Source organism: Zalophus californianus, chromosome 6 (assembly GCF_009762305.2).
Source record: "Zalophus californianus isolate mZalCal1 chromosome 6, mZalCal1.pri.v2, whole genome shotgun sequence".
NCBI classification, from domain to species: domain Eukaryota; kingdom Metazoa; phylum Chordata; class Mammalia; order Carnivora; family Otariidae; genus Zalophus; species Zalophus californianus.
In genome coordinates, this window is record NC_045600.1 from 140257262 (window position 1) to 140274418 (window position 17157).

The following is a 17157-nucleotide window of genomic DNA, read 5'->3' on the forward strand; positions in this document are numbered from 1 at the left end:
CTCACCCCTCCACCCACGATATCATCTGCTATGATTCCTCCTCCGGCTCAGGAGGCCTATGGAAGTATCATTTATGACCATGGACTCTCAGAAGCTGCTGGGATGATAAGCATACCGTGCACACCCTAGAAATGAAAGAAAGGATCTGAGAAATAAATGCGTGTGTATGTGTACATTTACACGTACACATACGCACACGTACCCACACTGGAAAACAAGAACGAGGGCTCTCAGTGGATCAGGAAAATTTCTGAAGGAGTGAAAGCAGATGGGATCGGATTAAACCTACAGCCCAGGAAATCGCTGAAGGTCCTGCGCCAAAAAGTGGGTGCAGTCCCCAGGGGGTTGCACACCCACAAGGAGGGGCAAGTGTGGGAAAGCCTGCGGTGATCACTGGGGTCCTGGGGTACCCGGGCAGGTGCAGCCGGACCAGCCGACCCTCAGCCTCCGCACTGACTACAGGAACAAGAGTGTGCCCCCAGGTGGGAAAGTCAGTGGCAGATCTTGGGAGAAGCCCCTGGCAATGCCCACAAGCCCGGTGCCCAGCAGCCAGCTTCAGGGGGAAGAAGCAGGCTCAGTACACAGAGGCCTCTAACGGAGAGTCTCACCCCACACTCAAAAATCGCCAAGCATGGGGCGCCTGGGTGGCTCAGTCATTAACCGTCTGCCTTGGTCATGGTCCCAGGGGCCTGGGATCGAGCCCCCCATCGGGCTCCCTGCTCGGTGGGGAGCCTGCTTCTCCCTCTGCCGCTCCCCCTGCTTGTGCTCTCTCTTCTCTGACAAACAAATAATAAAATCTTAAAAAAAAAAAAAACCCAACACTACCAGTCAAGGCAAGGGGTCTGGAGGAGAGAGCCTTGGGTGGAGAGACCCCTCAGACGACGGGACACAACCGCCACCCTGGAAGGGGGTCCCAGCTCCCGACCACGGCACACATCACACCCCGCCCGACTGAGGGGACCAAACCACCACAAGATGGAGCCACTTCGAGACCGCTTCCATCCCAGAATTCCATGTAAAAAAGCCCTCTCTTGCCTACAGGCCGCCAAAATTGCCGTGTTTGCCAGGTCGTTTTATATCCCTCCTCTTTTATCCTTTTATTGTATTTTACTTTGGCAGCGGAGAGACCTTTAAATCAGCCTCCTCGCCTGTTTTCACAGACCCTAAGAGGTAGAACTGCTAGAAAGGAAATCATCGAGAAGCTTAGAGTCTTTGAAACTCAACCCCACACAAGTCACTGTCCTCAGCTTCAGAGGCAGTAGGAATATAACTGTCCCCAATTCTTCGTGTTCAAGAGAATTGCCCCTGCTTTATTGCCCCCCCACTTGGGAGGAGGGTGACACCTGAATTCATCCAAGCTTAGGGGGGTTCGGGGGAACCACAGCCACCTCAGGCAGCCCTTTTCCCAAGCTTCTGGGCCCAGGACGGCTGAGGAGAGTTGGGGGTTGCTAACTAAAGGTGGATGGCAGGAGACGTCCTCAGAAGGCTGTGTTCTCAGCTTGGCCCCGGGGGCCAAAGAGATGCTCAGCAACGACCTTGCCGTCGTACTTGGGCAGTGTGCCCCCAAAGTCGGAGGGCAGGATGTCCTCATCAATCTCCTGGAAGAAGCCAGAGAGGTCATCTCCATGGACATAGACCTGCAGGGAAGCCGGGGAGACAGAGCTGAGTGGGGGGGGGTGCCCTCAGGATGGGGGACAGAGGGGAGAAAGGCACAGCATGCCCCGTCTGCCTGATGGTGTCCGTCTCCACAGTCCTCTGTGTCGTGCTGTCACTCAGCTCAGGCCCAGGGCACAGAGTCTGAGGAGGGCTCAGGTGGGGTCCCCTCCCCCTCCCACCCTCATCCCCCTTGTCTCGTGAACTCTTTCCTGCTACCGCCACCATTCCCTCACTGGCCAGAGAAGTGGTGAGCACTCTCCCTGTGTGACCACGCACTCACCCGTTGGAGCAGCTTGTTCTTCAGAAAAGGCTTGACCATGTTGTAGGTGGTAGTGAAGTACCACGGCTGGTGGATGAAGTGGACGGCTTTGAACCGGGCTGGGAAGGAATCCTGCAGTGACAGAGAGTGCTCCAGCCCATGGCCCCAGTGGCCTCAGAGGCTCCCACTCACTCCCCCACTGCCTCCCCCGTGACTTGAGGACGCACTTGTCTCATCACATGATTGCCCCAAAGGATAGCCCGGTAAGTAAAGGTTCCATCCCTGGGCCAGCAACTGGGGAGCCTTGGCTTCACCAAGGCTCCAAACTGCAGGGAGGAAGCCCCAGAGGCCATGCAGCCCAACCCTGTCCCTGCTGATGTGTAACACCTTGCCATTAGGTGAAGTGAGGAAATGAAATGGTAGCCTTGCTTGGTTTTTAGGTGACGAGCTTTTTCAAACCCACTTGCCTGCTGAGTGGACTGAAAACTATTAGAGACCCCAGGGACACTACCCACAGCCCCCTACGACCCCCATCTCCCACCCCTCCTTTCCCAGATATACATAAAGCAGATTTCGGACGGACTTCTGACACATCAGTATGTACCGGAGTGAGCTGTCAGGGACATTAACGATCATCCCTTTCTTGGGACAAATTCACCTTCAAAGAGAAGCCCTGTGACATGTGCGGACAGAGAAGGGGATTCCAGGTCAGAAGGTGCAGGTTCAAGTCTGGCCTCTTCCACTTTAGAGTTTTATGACCTTGAGAAGTCACTCAAGTCTCTGAGCCTCGGTTTCAAGGTTTGTAAAATGAAGCAGAGGAAGAGTCTGCTCTCAAGGAGTTAAGGAATGAATGTGAATGCTTGGCACACTGTTGATCACCATGCAAGCCTTTGTGCTTGTCATTCCTCATTATGGTGCTAGGTGGTGGTCTTCTAGGGTCCTGGGCAGCACCATTAGGTGGGGCACCTGGGCCCAGCTTCCCAGCCTCCTGACCTGTGAGAGGCTCCTGCAGCACAGAGGGCGGAGGCCTCACCTGGAGCATGTCCACCATCTTCCTAAGATCAGAAGCCCGAAGTCCGGCAGCCTGCTGCATGGTAAAGCCCTTGAAGTTCTCAATGATGCAGAAACCATTAATCTGAGTTTCCTCATTCTCTAGTAGCTTCTCCAGGATGAAACAATATGCCTGCAAGATCTTGGACACAGAGTGGACAGGCTGTAAGACCCAACATGCAAAGATAATTAAGGCTTAAGGTCCTGAGGGGAGAACTAACTGGTACATCCCTTACCGGAGGAAATTTGTCACAGGCTTTAAATGGGGACATTCCACCTCCTGGGGATATGTCCCAAGAAAATAACCTTGAATGTCATATCCATGGTTAGAGGCTAGGGTGTTTTTCCTTGTACCCTTTTAATAGTAGAAACATTGGAAACAATCTAAATGCCCAATAAGAAGGGACTGGTGAAATTATGGTACATTCATGCCATGGAATATTCTGGAGCAGTTAAAATTATATATATACAATGAAATGATACAAAAAATATTCATTCATGATATATTACTGTAGTGTATGATCCCATTTTTATAAGAAAAAATTGTGTGTAGTGTGCATGTGTGTGCATGTTTCTAGAAAAAGTAGATTGGGGGGTGCCTGGGTGGCTCAGTCAGTTGAGGGTCTGCCTTCAGCTTGGGTCATATCTCGGGGTCCTGGGATCAAGTCCCATGAGAGGCTCCCTGCTCAGCACGGAGTCTGCTTCTCTCTCTTACTCTCCCTCTGTGCTCTCCCCATCTCTCAAATAAATAAATAAAATCTTAAAAAAAAAAAGAAAGTAGATTGGAAGGATGTCAATGGTAGGAATTTCTGGGTGGCAGAATTGTGGATGATTTTTAATTTATTATTTTTTTGCGTTTTCTAATAAGTAGATATCACTTATGTAATAAGAAAAAGTATTTTTAAATAGTCTTTTTTGTAAAAGATTTTATTTGGGGGGGTGGCTCAGTCAGTTAAGCATCTGACTCTTGATCTCAGCTCGGGTCTTGATCTCAGGGTCATGAGTTCAAGCCCTCCATTGGACTCCACGCCTACTTTTAAAAAAAATTTATTTTATTTTATTTTTTTAAAGATTTTATTTATTTGAGAAAGAGAGAAGAATGAGCAGGAAGGAGAGAGAATCTGAAGCAGGCTCCGCACTGAGTACAGAGCCCAACACGGGGCTCGATCCCATGACCCTGAGATCATGACCTGAGCCAAAACCAAGAGCCAGATGCTTAACTGACTGAGCCACCCAGGCACCCCTAAAGATTTATTTTTAAGTAATCTCTACACCCAATGTGGGGCTCGAATTCACAAACCCACGATCAAGAGGTGCATGCTCTTCTGACTGAGCCAGCCAGTACCCCAAGAAAAAATATTTTTAAATCTCTCCCACAAACACATACACGCCCCTCAGTCCTAAAGCCAGTATCTTAGTTAGTCTAAGACACCATGCCTGCTCCTAATATCAGGAACAAGATAAGGATGTTCGCTAGCTCTACCCCATTTAACCCTCTGTTGGAGGTGTTAGCCAATGCAACCAAGTTAAAAAAAAAAAAAAAAATGCATAAGTAGAGGGGCGCCTGGGTGACTCAGTCGTTAAGCGTCTGCCTTCGGCTCGGGTCATGGTCCCGGGGTCCTGGGATCGAGCCCCGCATCGGGCTCCCTGCTCCGCGGGAAGCCCGCTTCTCCCTCTCCCACGCCCCCTGCTTGTGTTCCCTCTCTCGCTGTGTCTCTCTGTCAAATAAATAAATAAAATCTTAAAAATAAATAAATGAATAAATAAATAAATATAAATTAAAAACATAAAAAGTAATAAAGATAAAGTTCAAAACTAGGCATGTAAAAGGGACGGTGAGGAACCCCTCATTCGTGGGTGGTATGGCAGGACATGATGTTGCATTCATAAAGATACTAATTTCCCCCAAGTTTGTTCCCAATAAAAATACATTCCTCCTGGAACTAGACAAGTTAATTCTAAAGTCTATAGGAAAAGGTAGACATAAAAGAATAGCTAGAAAATCCCTGAAAAAGAGGAGTCATAGCACAGAACTAACCTTAACATATTAAACATTCTACACGATCTCTGTAATTAAAACTGTGTGCATTGGAGCATGAATAGACAGAGACTGATGGCACAGAATACAAGTCCAGAAATCATCCAAATGTACATTTCATATACATCCAAATGTATATGAAAATAGAGACTGTGATAAAGATGGCATCTCAAGTCACTGGGGAAAAAAGATGGACTGCTCGATAAATCATGCTGAGACAACAAGACAGCATCTTCGAAAGTGGGTCTGTACATTTTTTTTTTTTTTAAGACTTGGAGGCACATGCCAAAGTTCTCCTGAGACAAACCCTAATTCCCCCCACTTAGGGTAGCTCTCTTAAGGGCCTGACAAGCAAAATCACACACACATATATAAATGCAGAGACCAAAAAATACAAAAACACTAATTCAAAGGGATACATGCACCATTATGTTTATTGCAGCATTATCTACGATAGCCAAATTATGGAAGCCGCCCAAGTGTCCATCGAGAGACGAATGGATGAAGATGTGGTACACATGTACAATGGACAAATTACTCGGCCATAGAAAGGAATGAAATCTTGCCATTTCCAATGACATGGAAGGAGCTAGAGAGTATAATGCTAAGTGAAATAAGTCCATCAGAGAAAGACAAACACCATATGATTTCACTCATATGTGGAATTTAAGAAACAAACGAACAAAAGGGAAAAAAGAGAGAGGCAAACCAAGAAACAGACTCTTAACTCTAGAGAACAAACTGATGGTCACCAGAGGGGAGGTGGGTGGGGGGAGGGGTAAATAGGTGATGGGGATTACAGAGTACCCTTATCATGAAGAAAAAAATAAAATCACATGATAAAAAAGAAATAAAACGAATACCCTTCAAGTCATGGTCAAGTAAATAAATACACGCAGAGAACTCAGGCTGCTTAATAGGTTGAAAGTTGGGCTTTCCAGAATCTCTCCCAACCCACAGTCCATTAATCCCCGTTCTCTGTGTCACTCTCAGCTTTCAGCATTTGGCAGGGCTGACCCACGGCTGCCACTGCCACTGGGCAGGGGTACCAGGGAGGAGCCATGTATGGGCCCAGTGGGCTCTGCCTGCAAATTCTCCCCTGCCCGGGAAGGTCAGCCCCCACTGACCTCATCGAAGGTGATTTCTTCAGAGTCCCAGTTCTCGATGTTGAAGAGCATGACCACCCGGCCATACTTGTCCCGAGTGGAAAGGACACCAGGGTAGCCGGCCTCCACGGTGCAGCGGACCGCCTCCAGGGACAGGCTGTCGAAGAGCTCGGGGTACTGCAGCCGGAAGTTCACGTAGCCTGGCGGAGGGAGAGTAGAGGAGCCCCTCAGGGAGCCAGCCCCTCAGGGAATGGCACACAGCAAGATTCCAGAGACCCGGACTCCTGCCTGGCTCTTCCACAAGCATCCTGTGTGTGACCAAGCGGGGCACAAGCAACCTTTCTGAGCCCCTTGTCTCCTCTCCAAAACACGGGAGGATACTATTGGCCTATCTCACCAAACTGCTGCAGTAATCCAATGCGATTCTAGGTATGAACTTGTAAACCGTGCCAACATGAGGTGTAATCCTGAACCTGAGGACGATTATTACTTGTTAAATTCTCTTGCCCACGGGCAGAGATACAGGCTTCCCAGTTGGGCACAGGGTTAGCTGAGTAGAAAAGACCCCAAGATCGAACCTCAACCCCACACAGAACCCAAAGGCCCTTCCTGATTCCAGAAGCACTTCTCCTACCCACAAACCCCACCCTTACCTGTCCTGAACAAGTCCCCGCCTCTCGACCACCGAACCCTAGAGAGCCCAGGCCCAGGAGAGGTTCTGGGGGAGCATTTGCCTAGGGAATGCCACTGACCTCCTCACCTCCTACCACCCTCCAGGTATACCCCCACCCCCCTGCAGTGCTCACTGCCCTATTGCTCTTCCCTCAAGGTATCTCATTTCCTTTGCATTTTTCTTCAGAAGTTCCCTTTGCCCTGGAGCCTTCCTGGCCACTTTACCTAAAACTCCAACCCCTCAGGTCTTTGCATCCACCTCCTTTATTTTTTCCTCATTATCCTTTCTTACTACCAAACAGTCTAGGTAATTTTATTTTATTTCTCTGGTTTATTATTCCGCAGTTAGCATACGAAGTCCATGAAGGCAGTTCCTGTCTGCTTTGTTCTCTGCTGCATCCTTTGGCCTAAAAGAGTGGTTGGCACAGCGTGGCTGTGAATTCACTTTTGGGGAAGGAAGGAAGGAAGGAAGGAAGAAGTAAAAAAAGGAGAATCGTTAGCCTGCAGAGGGCCTGCTCGGACACCCCCTTCTCCCCCCGCCCCCCTCCAACTACGGATTGGATTTCCTTAGGAAACCTGTATTGAGCCAGCCAGCAGGCCTAGGCAGTTCTGTCTTTAGGGCTCCTTCCCAGGGCGGGCACCATCTCCAGCCCCACTCTGCATGAGGCTTAGGTACCTGCAGGGCGACGGGCACGCGCACCCCCTTTTCTGCAGCCATGGTCAGCCAAAGCCTAGGCTGCGGTGGGGGTGACGGGAACGCTCTCCAGGACTGGGAGAAAGGGGAGGGGAGCCAGACCTCTAGGAATGCGGAGGCTGTTGAGTTCACACCCCATTTTCCAGGTAAGGAGAAGGAGGCTCCGGGTAAGGATAAGGACTCTCACAGGGCAGGGAACGAGTGGGGAGTGGAGGGGACAGCCTCCTCCGTGCCTGGGTGAGAGTCAACGCCACCCTCACCACCTGGGCGCCCCAGCCTTCGGGAGGCGGTGCCTCGGGGCGCGGGTCTCACCTCTGAGCAGGTCGTAGGCGCGCCCCACGTGGAACTTCCGCGCGCGGATGAAGCGCAAGAAGAAGGCGCTGTCCCTTCCCTGCACGCGCTCGGCCACCGCCCGGGCCAGCTCGTGCCCGGAGGCCGCCTCGGCCTGCACCAGCTCCTGCAGCTCTCGCACCACCTCCTCCCGGGTCTCCTCCCGCTCGTTCAGCTCGTCCTTGGCCTGGAACGGGGTGGGGTGGAGGCAGCGAGGCCCAGACAGGCGCGCGCACGCGGGTGCGGAGCAGGACGCCCAGGCGAGGAGGCCCCTGCCAGTGCCAGCCCGGCCGAGGGGCCGAGGGGTTACCGCTGGGGCCATGGCTCCTCTGCCCCCAAGAGCAGCATCTGCACTGGCAGCCCCTGAGACTGCCAGTTACTTCCGCAGAACATTGGGTCAAACTGCGCATCCTGGGTTTGTTGGCAGGAGACCGCCAAAGGGGTCACCGTTTCTAAGGACAGCAGCTTCCCCCTCCTGGAGCCCTTACGTAGCACTCTGCTAAGGCCTTGAAATACCAAAGGCCGAAACCCACCGCCATAAACTAAGTAGCCACATCCCATTTCTCAGGATGAGCGGACTGAGGCCCCCTAGACGGGAAGGTGACCCGGGCAGGAAGGGGCGGAGCTGGGGCTCACACTCAGGCTGGACTTTCAGTCCCTTCTCTCTGCAGCCTCCCAGGCTTGATTCTGATCTTTTCAAAAACAAAGATACCCCCCAGACCGCAGCCTGCCCCCTGCCCCAGAGCCTCTTATTCCTCCCCTTGGCTGGGTCTGCAGAACTCTTGTGCATGCCTCAGGCAGCTCTCTCCTTGGACAGCAGGAGTTGGGGGTGAAGGCAAAGGAGGGGGACTCAGGTCTGGGGGAACCCAGAGCGCCTTTCCCTTGGCAACAGAGATGCAAGCTAGGAGCCCAGGCTCAGCTCAGGCCAGGACCGCTCTGCCACTTTCCGCAGAGCACAGTCTGATCCTCTCTGAGCTGGTCCAAAAACCTTCTTTCAGAGGTACAAAGGGCAAGACCCAGAGAGGGAAAGCTACTTGCTCAAGGTCACACAGCAAGTTGAAGGTTAGGTCTGATTCTAGAACTCAGGCTTCTTGCCTATCCAGTGGGGGCAGCAGTTGGATTCCTGTGCCCCTGGGCCACTTGCAAACCAGGGTTCCTCATATCTGACTCTAGTCACCCAGGGGCCCTAGGTCCTGGCATTGATATCTGTTGGTGCTATAGTCTTGTATTAGGCTGGCCTGGATGCTGGTCAGCCCAGTGTTGCTGCCATGGCCCTGACCTCCAGAATGGCCCCTAGAACAGTCCAGCCCATTAGCTCCAGGATAGCCTGGAGAGCTGGGCCTGGACCCGTCCTACAGGAGAGAGGATGCTGTCAACATTCCCCCTTGTTCGCCCACCCCAGCCCACCCCTCCCTGCACCCAGGACCACCTCACCTTCTGTAATGTGTGGCGGGGGAGCTGGCTGCACGGGCCAAAGACAGGTCCATGGTCCTTGGTTGTAAGCCGCTCCAGCTGGGCACGGAGCTCCTGTTCCTCTTCAGGGACCACTCGGAACGTGCCCACCTAGGCAGAGAGAAGTCGGGAAAAAGCAGGGAGAGCCCCCCCCCCCATCAGCTTGAGCAGGCCAGGGCAATGGGCCTGCTCAGACCCTAAACTAGTACTTTTGTCAAAGGTCACTGTTAAGCCTTCTCCCTTTGGGTGGGGTCACGGACCACAGAGGGATTGTACGGGTGAGTGCCCATAAGGGTCCTGAGCAGACCAAACAATAGAGAAATGGGGAGGGAGAAAGGGAGGAGGGAAGGCAGATGGAGGGGAGACCAGAGCACAGGGGTACTCACGCCCTCTGACATGCTGCCTCTCTGGAAGACTCAGAGTCCTCAGAAAAATAAGGGCCTCACTTCTGTGCTGGCCTCTCCAGGCGGCCTCCTCCCTAGGGCAGGAAGTCAAGGGGGGCAGTAGTCTGGACAGACCATTCTCTTATTGTCTCAGAACAGTAGATCTCAAACTTTTGAGTGCATAAGAATCACCGGAGGAATCTAGTCGAAATGCAGGTGCCTGGGCCCTGCACCCTGTGATTCTGACTCAGGAGGTCTGAACTGGGGCCAGGAATCTGCATTTTAAAGCAGCACCCCCACCCCCACCACCATGGCCCTGAAGAAAATGATCCTTGGGCTACACTTCGGGAAACACTCCTTTGAGAAGGAATACACACAAATACCTCAAACCTTAGTTCTTAAGATGAGCTGGTGCAGCCAGGGAGAACCTAGTTTTGGCCTCCATTCAGAAGTTACATGATCACTGCAGAATAAGGCAATCCCTTCTCCTCTCTGTGGCCCTCCTTCTCCAGCCCAAAGGGGGATCTCGGAAACTTCCCAGCTTAGTGAATGGCCCCTTCTCCGGTGCATTCATTCTCAGGAGGGGTGATGACTAGTTAGGTAACCAGAATACTGGGTGTGTGTTCTGTGCTCTGTGATGCACTAAGTAATTTCAGATCAGTATCTCAGAGCCAGAGCCGGCATTATTTTCCCCATCTTACATGGGAAGGAGCAGACCCCGGGGAGAGTAATTGACTTGTCCACTGTCGTACAACCAGAAACAGCCAGGGATCAGGCCCAGAGCCCAAGCTGTGACTTCCCATGAGCACCAAGACGCAGCCTTTTGGGGCAAAAGTTGGGCCTGGGTTCAAAATCTGTCTCTTCCACTTGCAAGCTCTGTAATTTAACCTGAGTATTGGTTGTCCCCTGGAAAAGGGAGGTGGAAGGAGGGTAATAAAGGTTCAATTAAATAATGTGCAGAGAGGCAGTGCTTGGCCACCAGAGCAAATCTCATCCATTGCCCACATGACAACCTGCTCAACCCAGTGAGTATTTTTTGGAGACAGCTCTCCTGTGGCCAGATTTTTTCCTCTCCCCCCTAAACATCCCCATTGCCTTTAAAGGAGCCATCACCACCCTGCTCCTGTCTCTGACCAGGTTCTCACTTGTCAGTTCTGTCACCTGCTCATTATTGGAAAGTGACAAAGGTGAGACTTGAACCACTGCTTTGACAGCCAAGGCCAAGGCCTCTCCAGGCAAACTCCCTAGGAGAATGGGTGTTACAGAAAACCCTTTAGGGTCAGAGAAACCTGGGTTGGAACCGAGAGTTGTCATTTACCACCCACATGACGTTAGGCAAGTTACTGAACCATTCTGAGCCTCAGTTTCCCCATCTTCAAATTAGGGATAATAACTGTACCTACCAAATAGAGTTGTAATGAAGTGTCTATCATTTCTGTAAGGTACCTAGCACAGTGTTTTGCTCTAAAGCATGATTTCCCTTCCCTTTCTTAGCATCAGACTGATCATTGCCCTGGTGTGCCCAGAGAGACTGGGAGGATCCCGGATCCCAGGGAATATCTGAGGATCTCCTAATTCCCTGCCTCTCCCACTCCCCAGCCCCAGCCAGGGCAGGGAACCCACCAACTGGAATCAAATCTAAGCCTTCTCTCTGGCAGGTAGACTTCCAACTGTGTGGACACAGAGACAGACTGAAGTACTGGTGTGGCCTCCCTCGCTTGGGTTTTGCTGGAACAGGAAGGGAGAGGCTGAGAGAACTGAGCTTAGGCAGTAGAGATAGTGGCTGGACACCCCCAGCCAGTTAAGCAGATCATTAGGACAAGATCCTAGAACCTCAAATTAGAGGGTGAAAGTCAGTACAGAAGCTCTTTTAAAAATATGCCCAATCTAATTAATTTTGAGTTTTTAAAATACTGATTTATGAACTATATGCAACGAAAACACATTCACCCCCATTCCGTGGTGAGGCTGTTCCCTGCCATCTAGGGTTGCCAGATAAAATACAGAATGCCCAATCCCGTGTCCATTCCAGATGAACAACAAAGAGTTTTGAAGCATAAGTATGTCCCATGCAATATTTGGGACATACTTACACTAGAAAAGTCTTTGTTGTTCATCTGAAATTCACATTTAACTGGGTGCCCTGTATTTTTATTTGCTAAATCTGCCATCAGGTTGATCTAGTAGTGCTTGGAGAAGGGCCAGTTGGTTTCAGTTTTACAGGCAGCCTGGGATGTGGTCTCCCCACCCCCACCCGCCGACTCCTCATTGCAGTCCTGGGCTCCCTGGCCCCGCCAGACCCCTGCTACTGACTTACCTACGAGCTCTCCTTAGGGCTTCCTGGTGCCTGCGTCCGCCGTCCTCCTGGGGAGCCTGGAGGTTGCCTCCACTGGGGGCGCGGTCCAGTCAGCAGGCTGGGATTAGTGTGTCACAAGGAACTTCTCAAGGCCCACGGTTTCCCCGTTAAATCAGGCTTACAGGGAGGCCCAGATCGGGGCAAGTGAAGCACCAGGGGGGTGGGGGGATTGGCCCGGGCCTGGCTGCAGCCACCGCAAAGCCCTCTTTTGTGTGCTTCAGCTCCTGAGTTCCTGCTCAGCCATGTGGAAGCTGGGCAGCGGGGGTGTGATCTGGGCCGGCCCCATTCCCTCCTCCTTGCTCCCTCTCTCTCTCATTGCAGGGGGGGGGCGGTCTGAGAAAGCACATCGCAGGGTAAGACATGCAAGAGATGGAGGGAAATTTTAAATGTGATTGTGGGGGCACCTGGGTGGCTCAGTTGGTTAGGCCACTGCCTTCGGCTCAAGTCATGATCCTGGAGTCATGGGATCGAGTCCCGCGTCGGGCTCCCTGATCAGCGGGGAGTCTGCTTCTCCCTCTGACCTCCCCTCTCTCTCTCTCTCTCTCAAATAAATAAATAAAATCCTTAATAAATAAATAAATAAATAAATAAATGTGATTGTGGATGCAGTGGCCTTGGTGGCAGATCCAGGCCTGTCACTCTCCTGCAGCGTGTGGCAGATGTCACCTCCACAGTGAGTGGGGCGCCTTGGTTAAGGCGGAGCTGGAAGAGGGCAAGACAGGCTGAGCCGCCTTCTAGGCAGTATGGCGGAGTGATAGGAGCCTGCTTTGGAATCGGGCTGCCCACTTTTAAATCCCAACTCCAGCACCTTCTAGCTGTGGAATTAACTTCACCACTCTGACTCGGTGTCCTCCTCTGAGAAGCTGGGATGATTGGAGGACAGGCTCGGGGCTTTAGTGAGGATGAAAGTGCTTAGCTCAGTGCCTGACACTTAGTAAATGTAAATGCGCAGTGAATGCTGACGGTTACCCCAAATGCGCAATTAATATGCATCTGGGTGGAGGGACCCACATTATCCAACCCTGCGTAAGATAAGAAACCCCTCTGCTGCCTCCCCTCAGCAGGTGGCTTCCCAGTCTCCACTTTGATATTTCACTGCTGGGGGTGTGGTGGAGGGTGGGCACGGGATGATTTCTCTAGAGTATTCTTTCTCTGGGATTCCAAGGGCAGGGAGCTCCCTGTTTTTACTACTGGATGTTCCTCCTTGTTTTAAAACTCATCCTTGGTCTGACCCCCAAGCAGCCTTCTGTAGTGTCACCCTCGGTCCTAATTTTGCCTCCCGAGGGTGTCTGGGACAGGGTCAAGATCCTGTGCACGGGACATTCTCCAGGATCCATCCCCAGAAATGCTTTTTGGTTTGCCCCAAAATAGTTCTTGGTTTTCAACCGATTCCTACTTGGGTAGGTTTGGGATCCCTTCACCCTCTTATGCTCTCTCCAGACATCCTGGGGCTTATGAGAGTGTCGCGGAGGGGCAGTCCCTAGGAGCAGCACCTGACCCCCACTTGTCTCTCTAGACCCCTTCCTCTAGAGCAGACTGCAATGCCTGGGCTTGGATCTTGGGCTGCAGCTAAGTAAACTTAATCTCTTTTCTTCTGACAGCCCCTTTCCTGGGCTCCTGCTCAGGCTGCCGTCTGACTTTGTTTCCTCCCGAGTCCTCCCTGGAGCTGCAGAACCCCTCATTTCTATCTTTCTGCTCCCTGAGGGTCTAGTCCTGTACTGTCCGCTAGCCAGCTGTAGCTTTTTAGCACATGAAATCGGATAATGGCACCAAAGAATTGTAACTTTAATGAACTTAAATTTAAATAGAAAGGTTGGTACTAGATCCAGTTATTGGAAAACTGTGAAGTATGTTTAGAATAACTTAGGTGTGTGCTTCTACTTTCTCAACTGTAAATTCTGTGATCAAGTATTTAGAGTCCAATGTGAGATGTGCTGTTAATATAAGATACCTACTGGATTTTGAAGACTGAGCACAAAAAAGAGCATAAAATTTCTTTTTTTTTTAAATTAAGGATTTGTATTTTTTTTATTTTAGAGAGAGCACGCGTGCACAAGTGGGGGGAGGGGCAAAGGGAGAGGGAGACTCTCAAGCAGACCTGCTGCTGAGCACAGAGCCCAACAAGGGGCTTGATCTCAAGACCACCGTGAGATCATGACCTGAGGCAAAATCAAGAGTCAGATGCTTAACTGACTCAGCCACCTAGGCGCCCCAGCATAAAATTTCTTATTAAGGATTTTTACATGACTTAGTATTCTGAAGTGGTAGTGCTTTGGATTATATCGGGTTGAAAATATATGAGTTAATTTCACTTGTTTTTTTCTCCTTTTTTTTGATGTGGTTATTAGAAAATTTAAAGTTTTCTAATTTTAATGGCTCCCATTGTATTTCTCTTTTTTTTTGCCAATTTTTTTTTAAAGATTTTATTTATCTATTTGACAGAGAGAGACAGCGAGAGCAGGAACACAAGCAGGGGGAGTGGGAGAGGGAGAAGCAGGCTTCCCGCCGAGCAGGGAGCCCGATGTGGGACTCGATCCCAGGACCCTGGGATCATGACCTGAGCCGAAGGCAGACGCTTAACGACTGAGCCACCCAGGCGCCCTCCCATTGTATTTCTAATGGACAGTGCTGGTCTAATCCTTACTATTCCTTGGAGTGTGGCCTGTAGACCAAGAGCATCAACATCATCTGGGAGCTTGTTAGAAATGCAGAGTCTCAGGCTCTTCCCCAGACAAGCTAACTCAGAATCTGCAGGTTAACAAGGACCACCCCCCCGCCCCCAGTGATTCCTATGCACAGAAAAGTTTGAAAAGCGCTGCCCTAGAGTATCTGGCCCTCTCCCCCTCCTGCCTGTGCCCAGCACACTACCTTGCCTGACCTCTCATGCCCCATCGGCTCTGAGGATTGGTGGGAAGTAGATTGAGGATTATCCTTCCCACCAACCTCTTCCTCTTTGGGGCTGGCCAATGGTGAGGTGGGTGGGGGTGCAGGAAGCAGAGAAAGGGGGGGGATCCTAACCTAATTCCAGGCCACGATTGCTCTCAGGGCTGTGCTAGACACCTGTAAAATGGTGTCCTTATATGAAGAGGAAATTGGGACACAGAGAGTTACAGAGGGAAGACGATGTGACGACAGAGGGAGAAGACAGCTATCTATACGCCAAGGAGGGAGGCCTGGGGAGAAACCAGTCCTGCCAACGCCTTGATCTTGGATGCCTAACCCCCAGAATTGTGAGAAAATACATTTCTGTTGTGTAAGTCACTAAGTCTGTAGTACTCTGATACGGCAGCTTTAGCAAACTAACAGGTGTGACTCGGGACTTGTCCTCCGGTGCTTCCAAGAGCGTGAGCTTCGTGGGAGATAAGGGAGGGTGGGTGAGAGCGCCAGAGGAAAGAAGGACAGAAGGACAGAAGGCCCAGCATAGCCTCAGTCAAAGCCAGCTGATAGAGTGCCTCGCGAGGAACACTCCTGTGCACCAAGAACACTTGCGGGTTAAAGACCCAAACAAGAGCTTTTCAGGATGCTAGCAGGCCACGAGGCCCTTTTTAGGGAGCAGAGCTTCCTGTAACATTATTTTCTGCTCACAGTCCTGCCTCTGCCCTCTCCCCTTCCCCCGCCCCCAAGAGTCACGTTCATGTCTAGCTCCTGTGCTAGAACAATAGTTCCCTTGTGTGAGGGGGGACACTGCCCTCACTGGCCCAGACACCTGTGCTGGCCATGTTGGCAGACAACCTCAGGCTCCCTGGCTCGCTCTCCCAGGCTGGAGGCAGGCAGGGAGGGGGCTCGGATTGGCTGTGCCCCCATTCTGTACTGCGACAGGTGCCTTACCTGCGGTATTGCATCCAGTCCTTCTAGATGTGAGGTAGAGAGGATCTTCCCCTTTTTTACAGAATAGGGAGCTGAGAGTCGGAGAGATGGGAGGCCCTGCCCAAAGCCACACAGTCAGTGGGGAGTGGGGTCCTGGTCATTCGAAAGCCCCCTTACCGTGCAACACGCAGGCTGCGCTACCTCCTCCAGAAGTGAGAATGACACCAGTGTGACTGCTCAGGAAAGTCACACCTGCCCCCTGGCTTCTGGGGAAGGTGACATCACCTCACTTTCCTGGGGGCAAGAATCTGGTCACTGCCATTCCCTTTTGGCCAGTAATAATTGTCCTGGGCTCAACCCCTCCTTCGGAAAATGGGAAAACCCAGCTCGAGGGATATTCTGCACCCTCCTTACAGTTACACAGTGGGAATGAGGGTGCCTTGACTAGCATGGGCTGCCCCACAGAGCTAAAAAGCTGCAGGTCTCCCCGAGCCATGCTCATTCCCCAAAGAAGGGTCGCCCTGTGGCCGTGGGGAAGTGCGCAGTGCCAGGGATGAAAGCAATGAGGATAAATAAAATCTATCGGTATGCTTGTTCAAAGGTTATTTTTTGGTGAGGTAAGGTTTAACAATATGAGGAAAAACAAACAGCGTGTATTTCCAAAAAAAAAACAGGGACATTCTCATAATGAACCGCAGTATAATGACCAAAATCACAAAATGAACGTTGTTGTAATACAATTGGATAATCTACAAACCTTTACTTAAATTCCAGTTAGTTAGCATACAGTGTATTGGGATAATCTACAAGCCTTAATCAAATGTCACCAATTGCAAAAGGCCAGTTTTTAAGGATTACGTGCCCCCCCCCACCCCCCACCCCCGTCCTGTCTTTCAGGCCTCTGAGAAAAAAGAGACCGTGTAGGGGAAGGGAGCTAACATTTTTGTTTGTTGTGGTTGTTCTGAACTTTTCTTTTTCTTTCTTTCTTTTTTTTAAGGTTTATTCATTTATTTGAGAGAGAGAAGGAGGGGCAGAGAGAAAGAGAGAGAGAGTCCCAAGCAGATTCTCCCCCATCCCCCAAGCATGGAGCCCGTCGTGGGGCTCGATCTCATGACCTGAGATCAGGACCTGAGCCAAAACCAACAGTCGGACACTCAACAAGTTGCACCGCCCCTGGTGCCCCAGTTTTGGACTTTCAATCTTCAAATGATTTCAAATTCACAAGAAGTTTTAAAAGTAGTAATATATTAAGTCAAAATTTTGGGTTTGAACTGTTAACATGTCATTGAGATAATTTAAAACCGTATTTTTCTAAGGATGAGTTCATAATTCTGTACCCATTTAATAAATATTT

The 17157-nt window shown here is 50.9% G+C and overlaps 1 protein-coding gene across 1 annotated transcript; it reads right to left on the reverse strand.

The window, feature by feature from the left end:
- Positions 1–1134: 1134 nt before the first annotated feature.
- On the reverse strand, positions 1135–12066 carry RLBP1 (retinaldehyde binding protein 1). Its single transcript, XM_027571595.2, has 8 exons — positions 11958–12066; positions 9644–9735; positions 9240–9368; positions 7788–7992; positions 6131–6309; positions 2949–3107; positions 1937–2047; positions 1135–1637 (listed from the first exon to the last, which is right to left on the reverse strand). The coding sequence occupies exons 2-8, from the start codon at positions 9653–9655 to the stop codon at positions 1479–1481; spliced, it is 954 nt and encodes a 317-aa protein (XP_027427396.1). The 5' UTR covers positions 9656–9735; positions 11958–12066; the 3' UTR covers positions 1135–1478.
- Positions 12067–17157: the final 5091 nt, after the last annotated feature.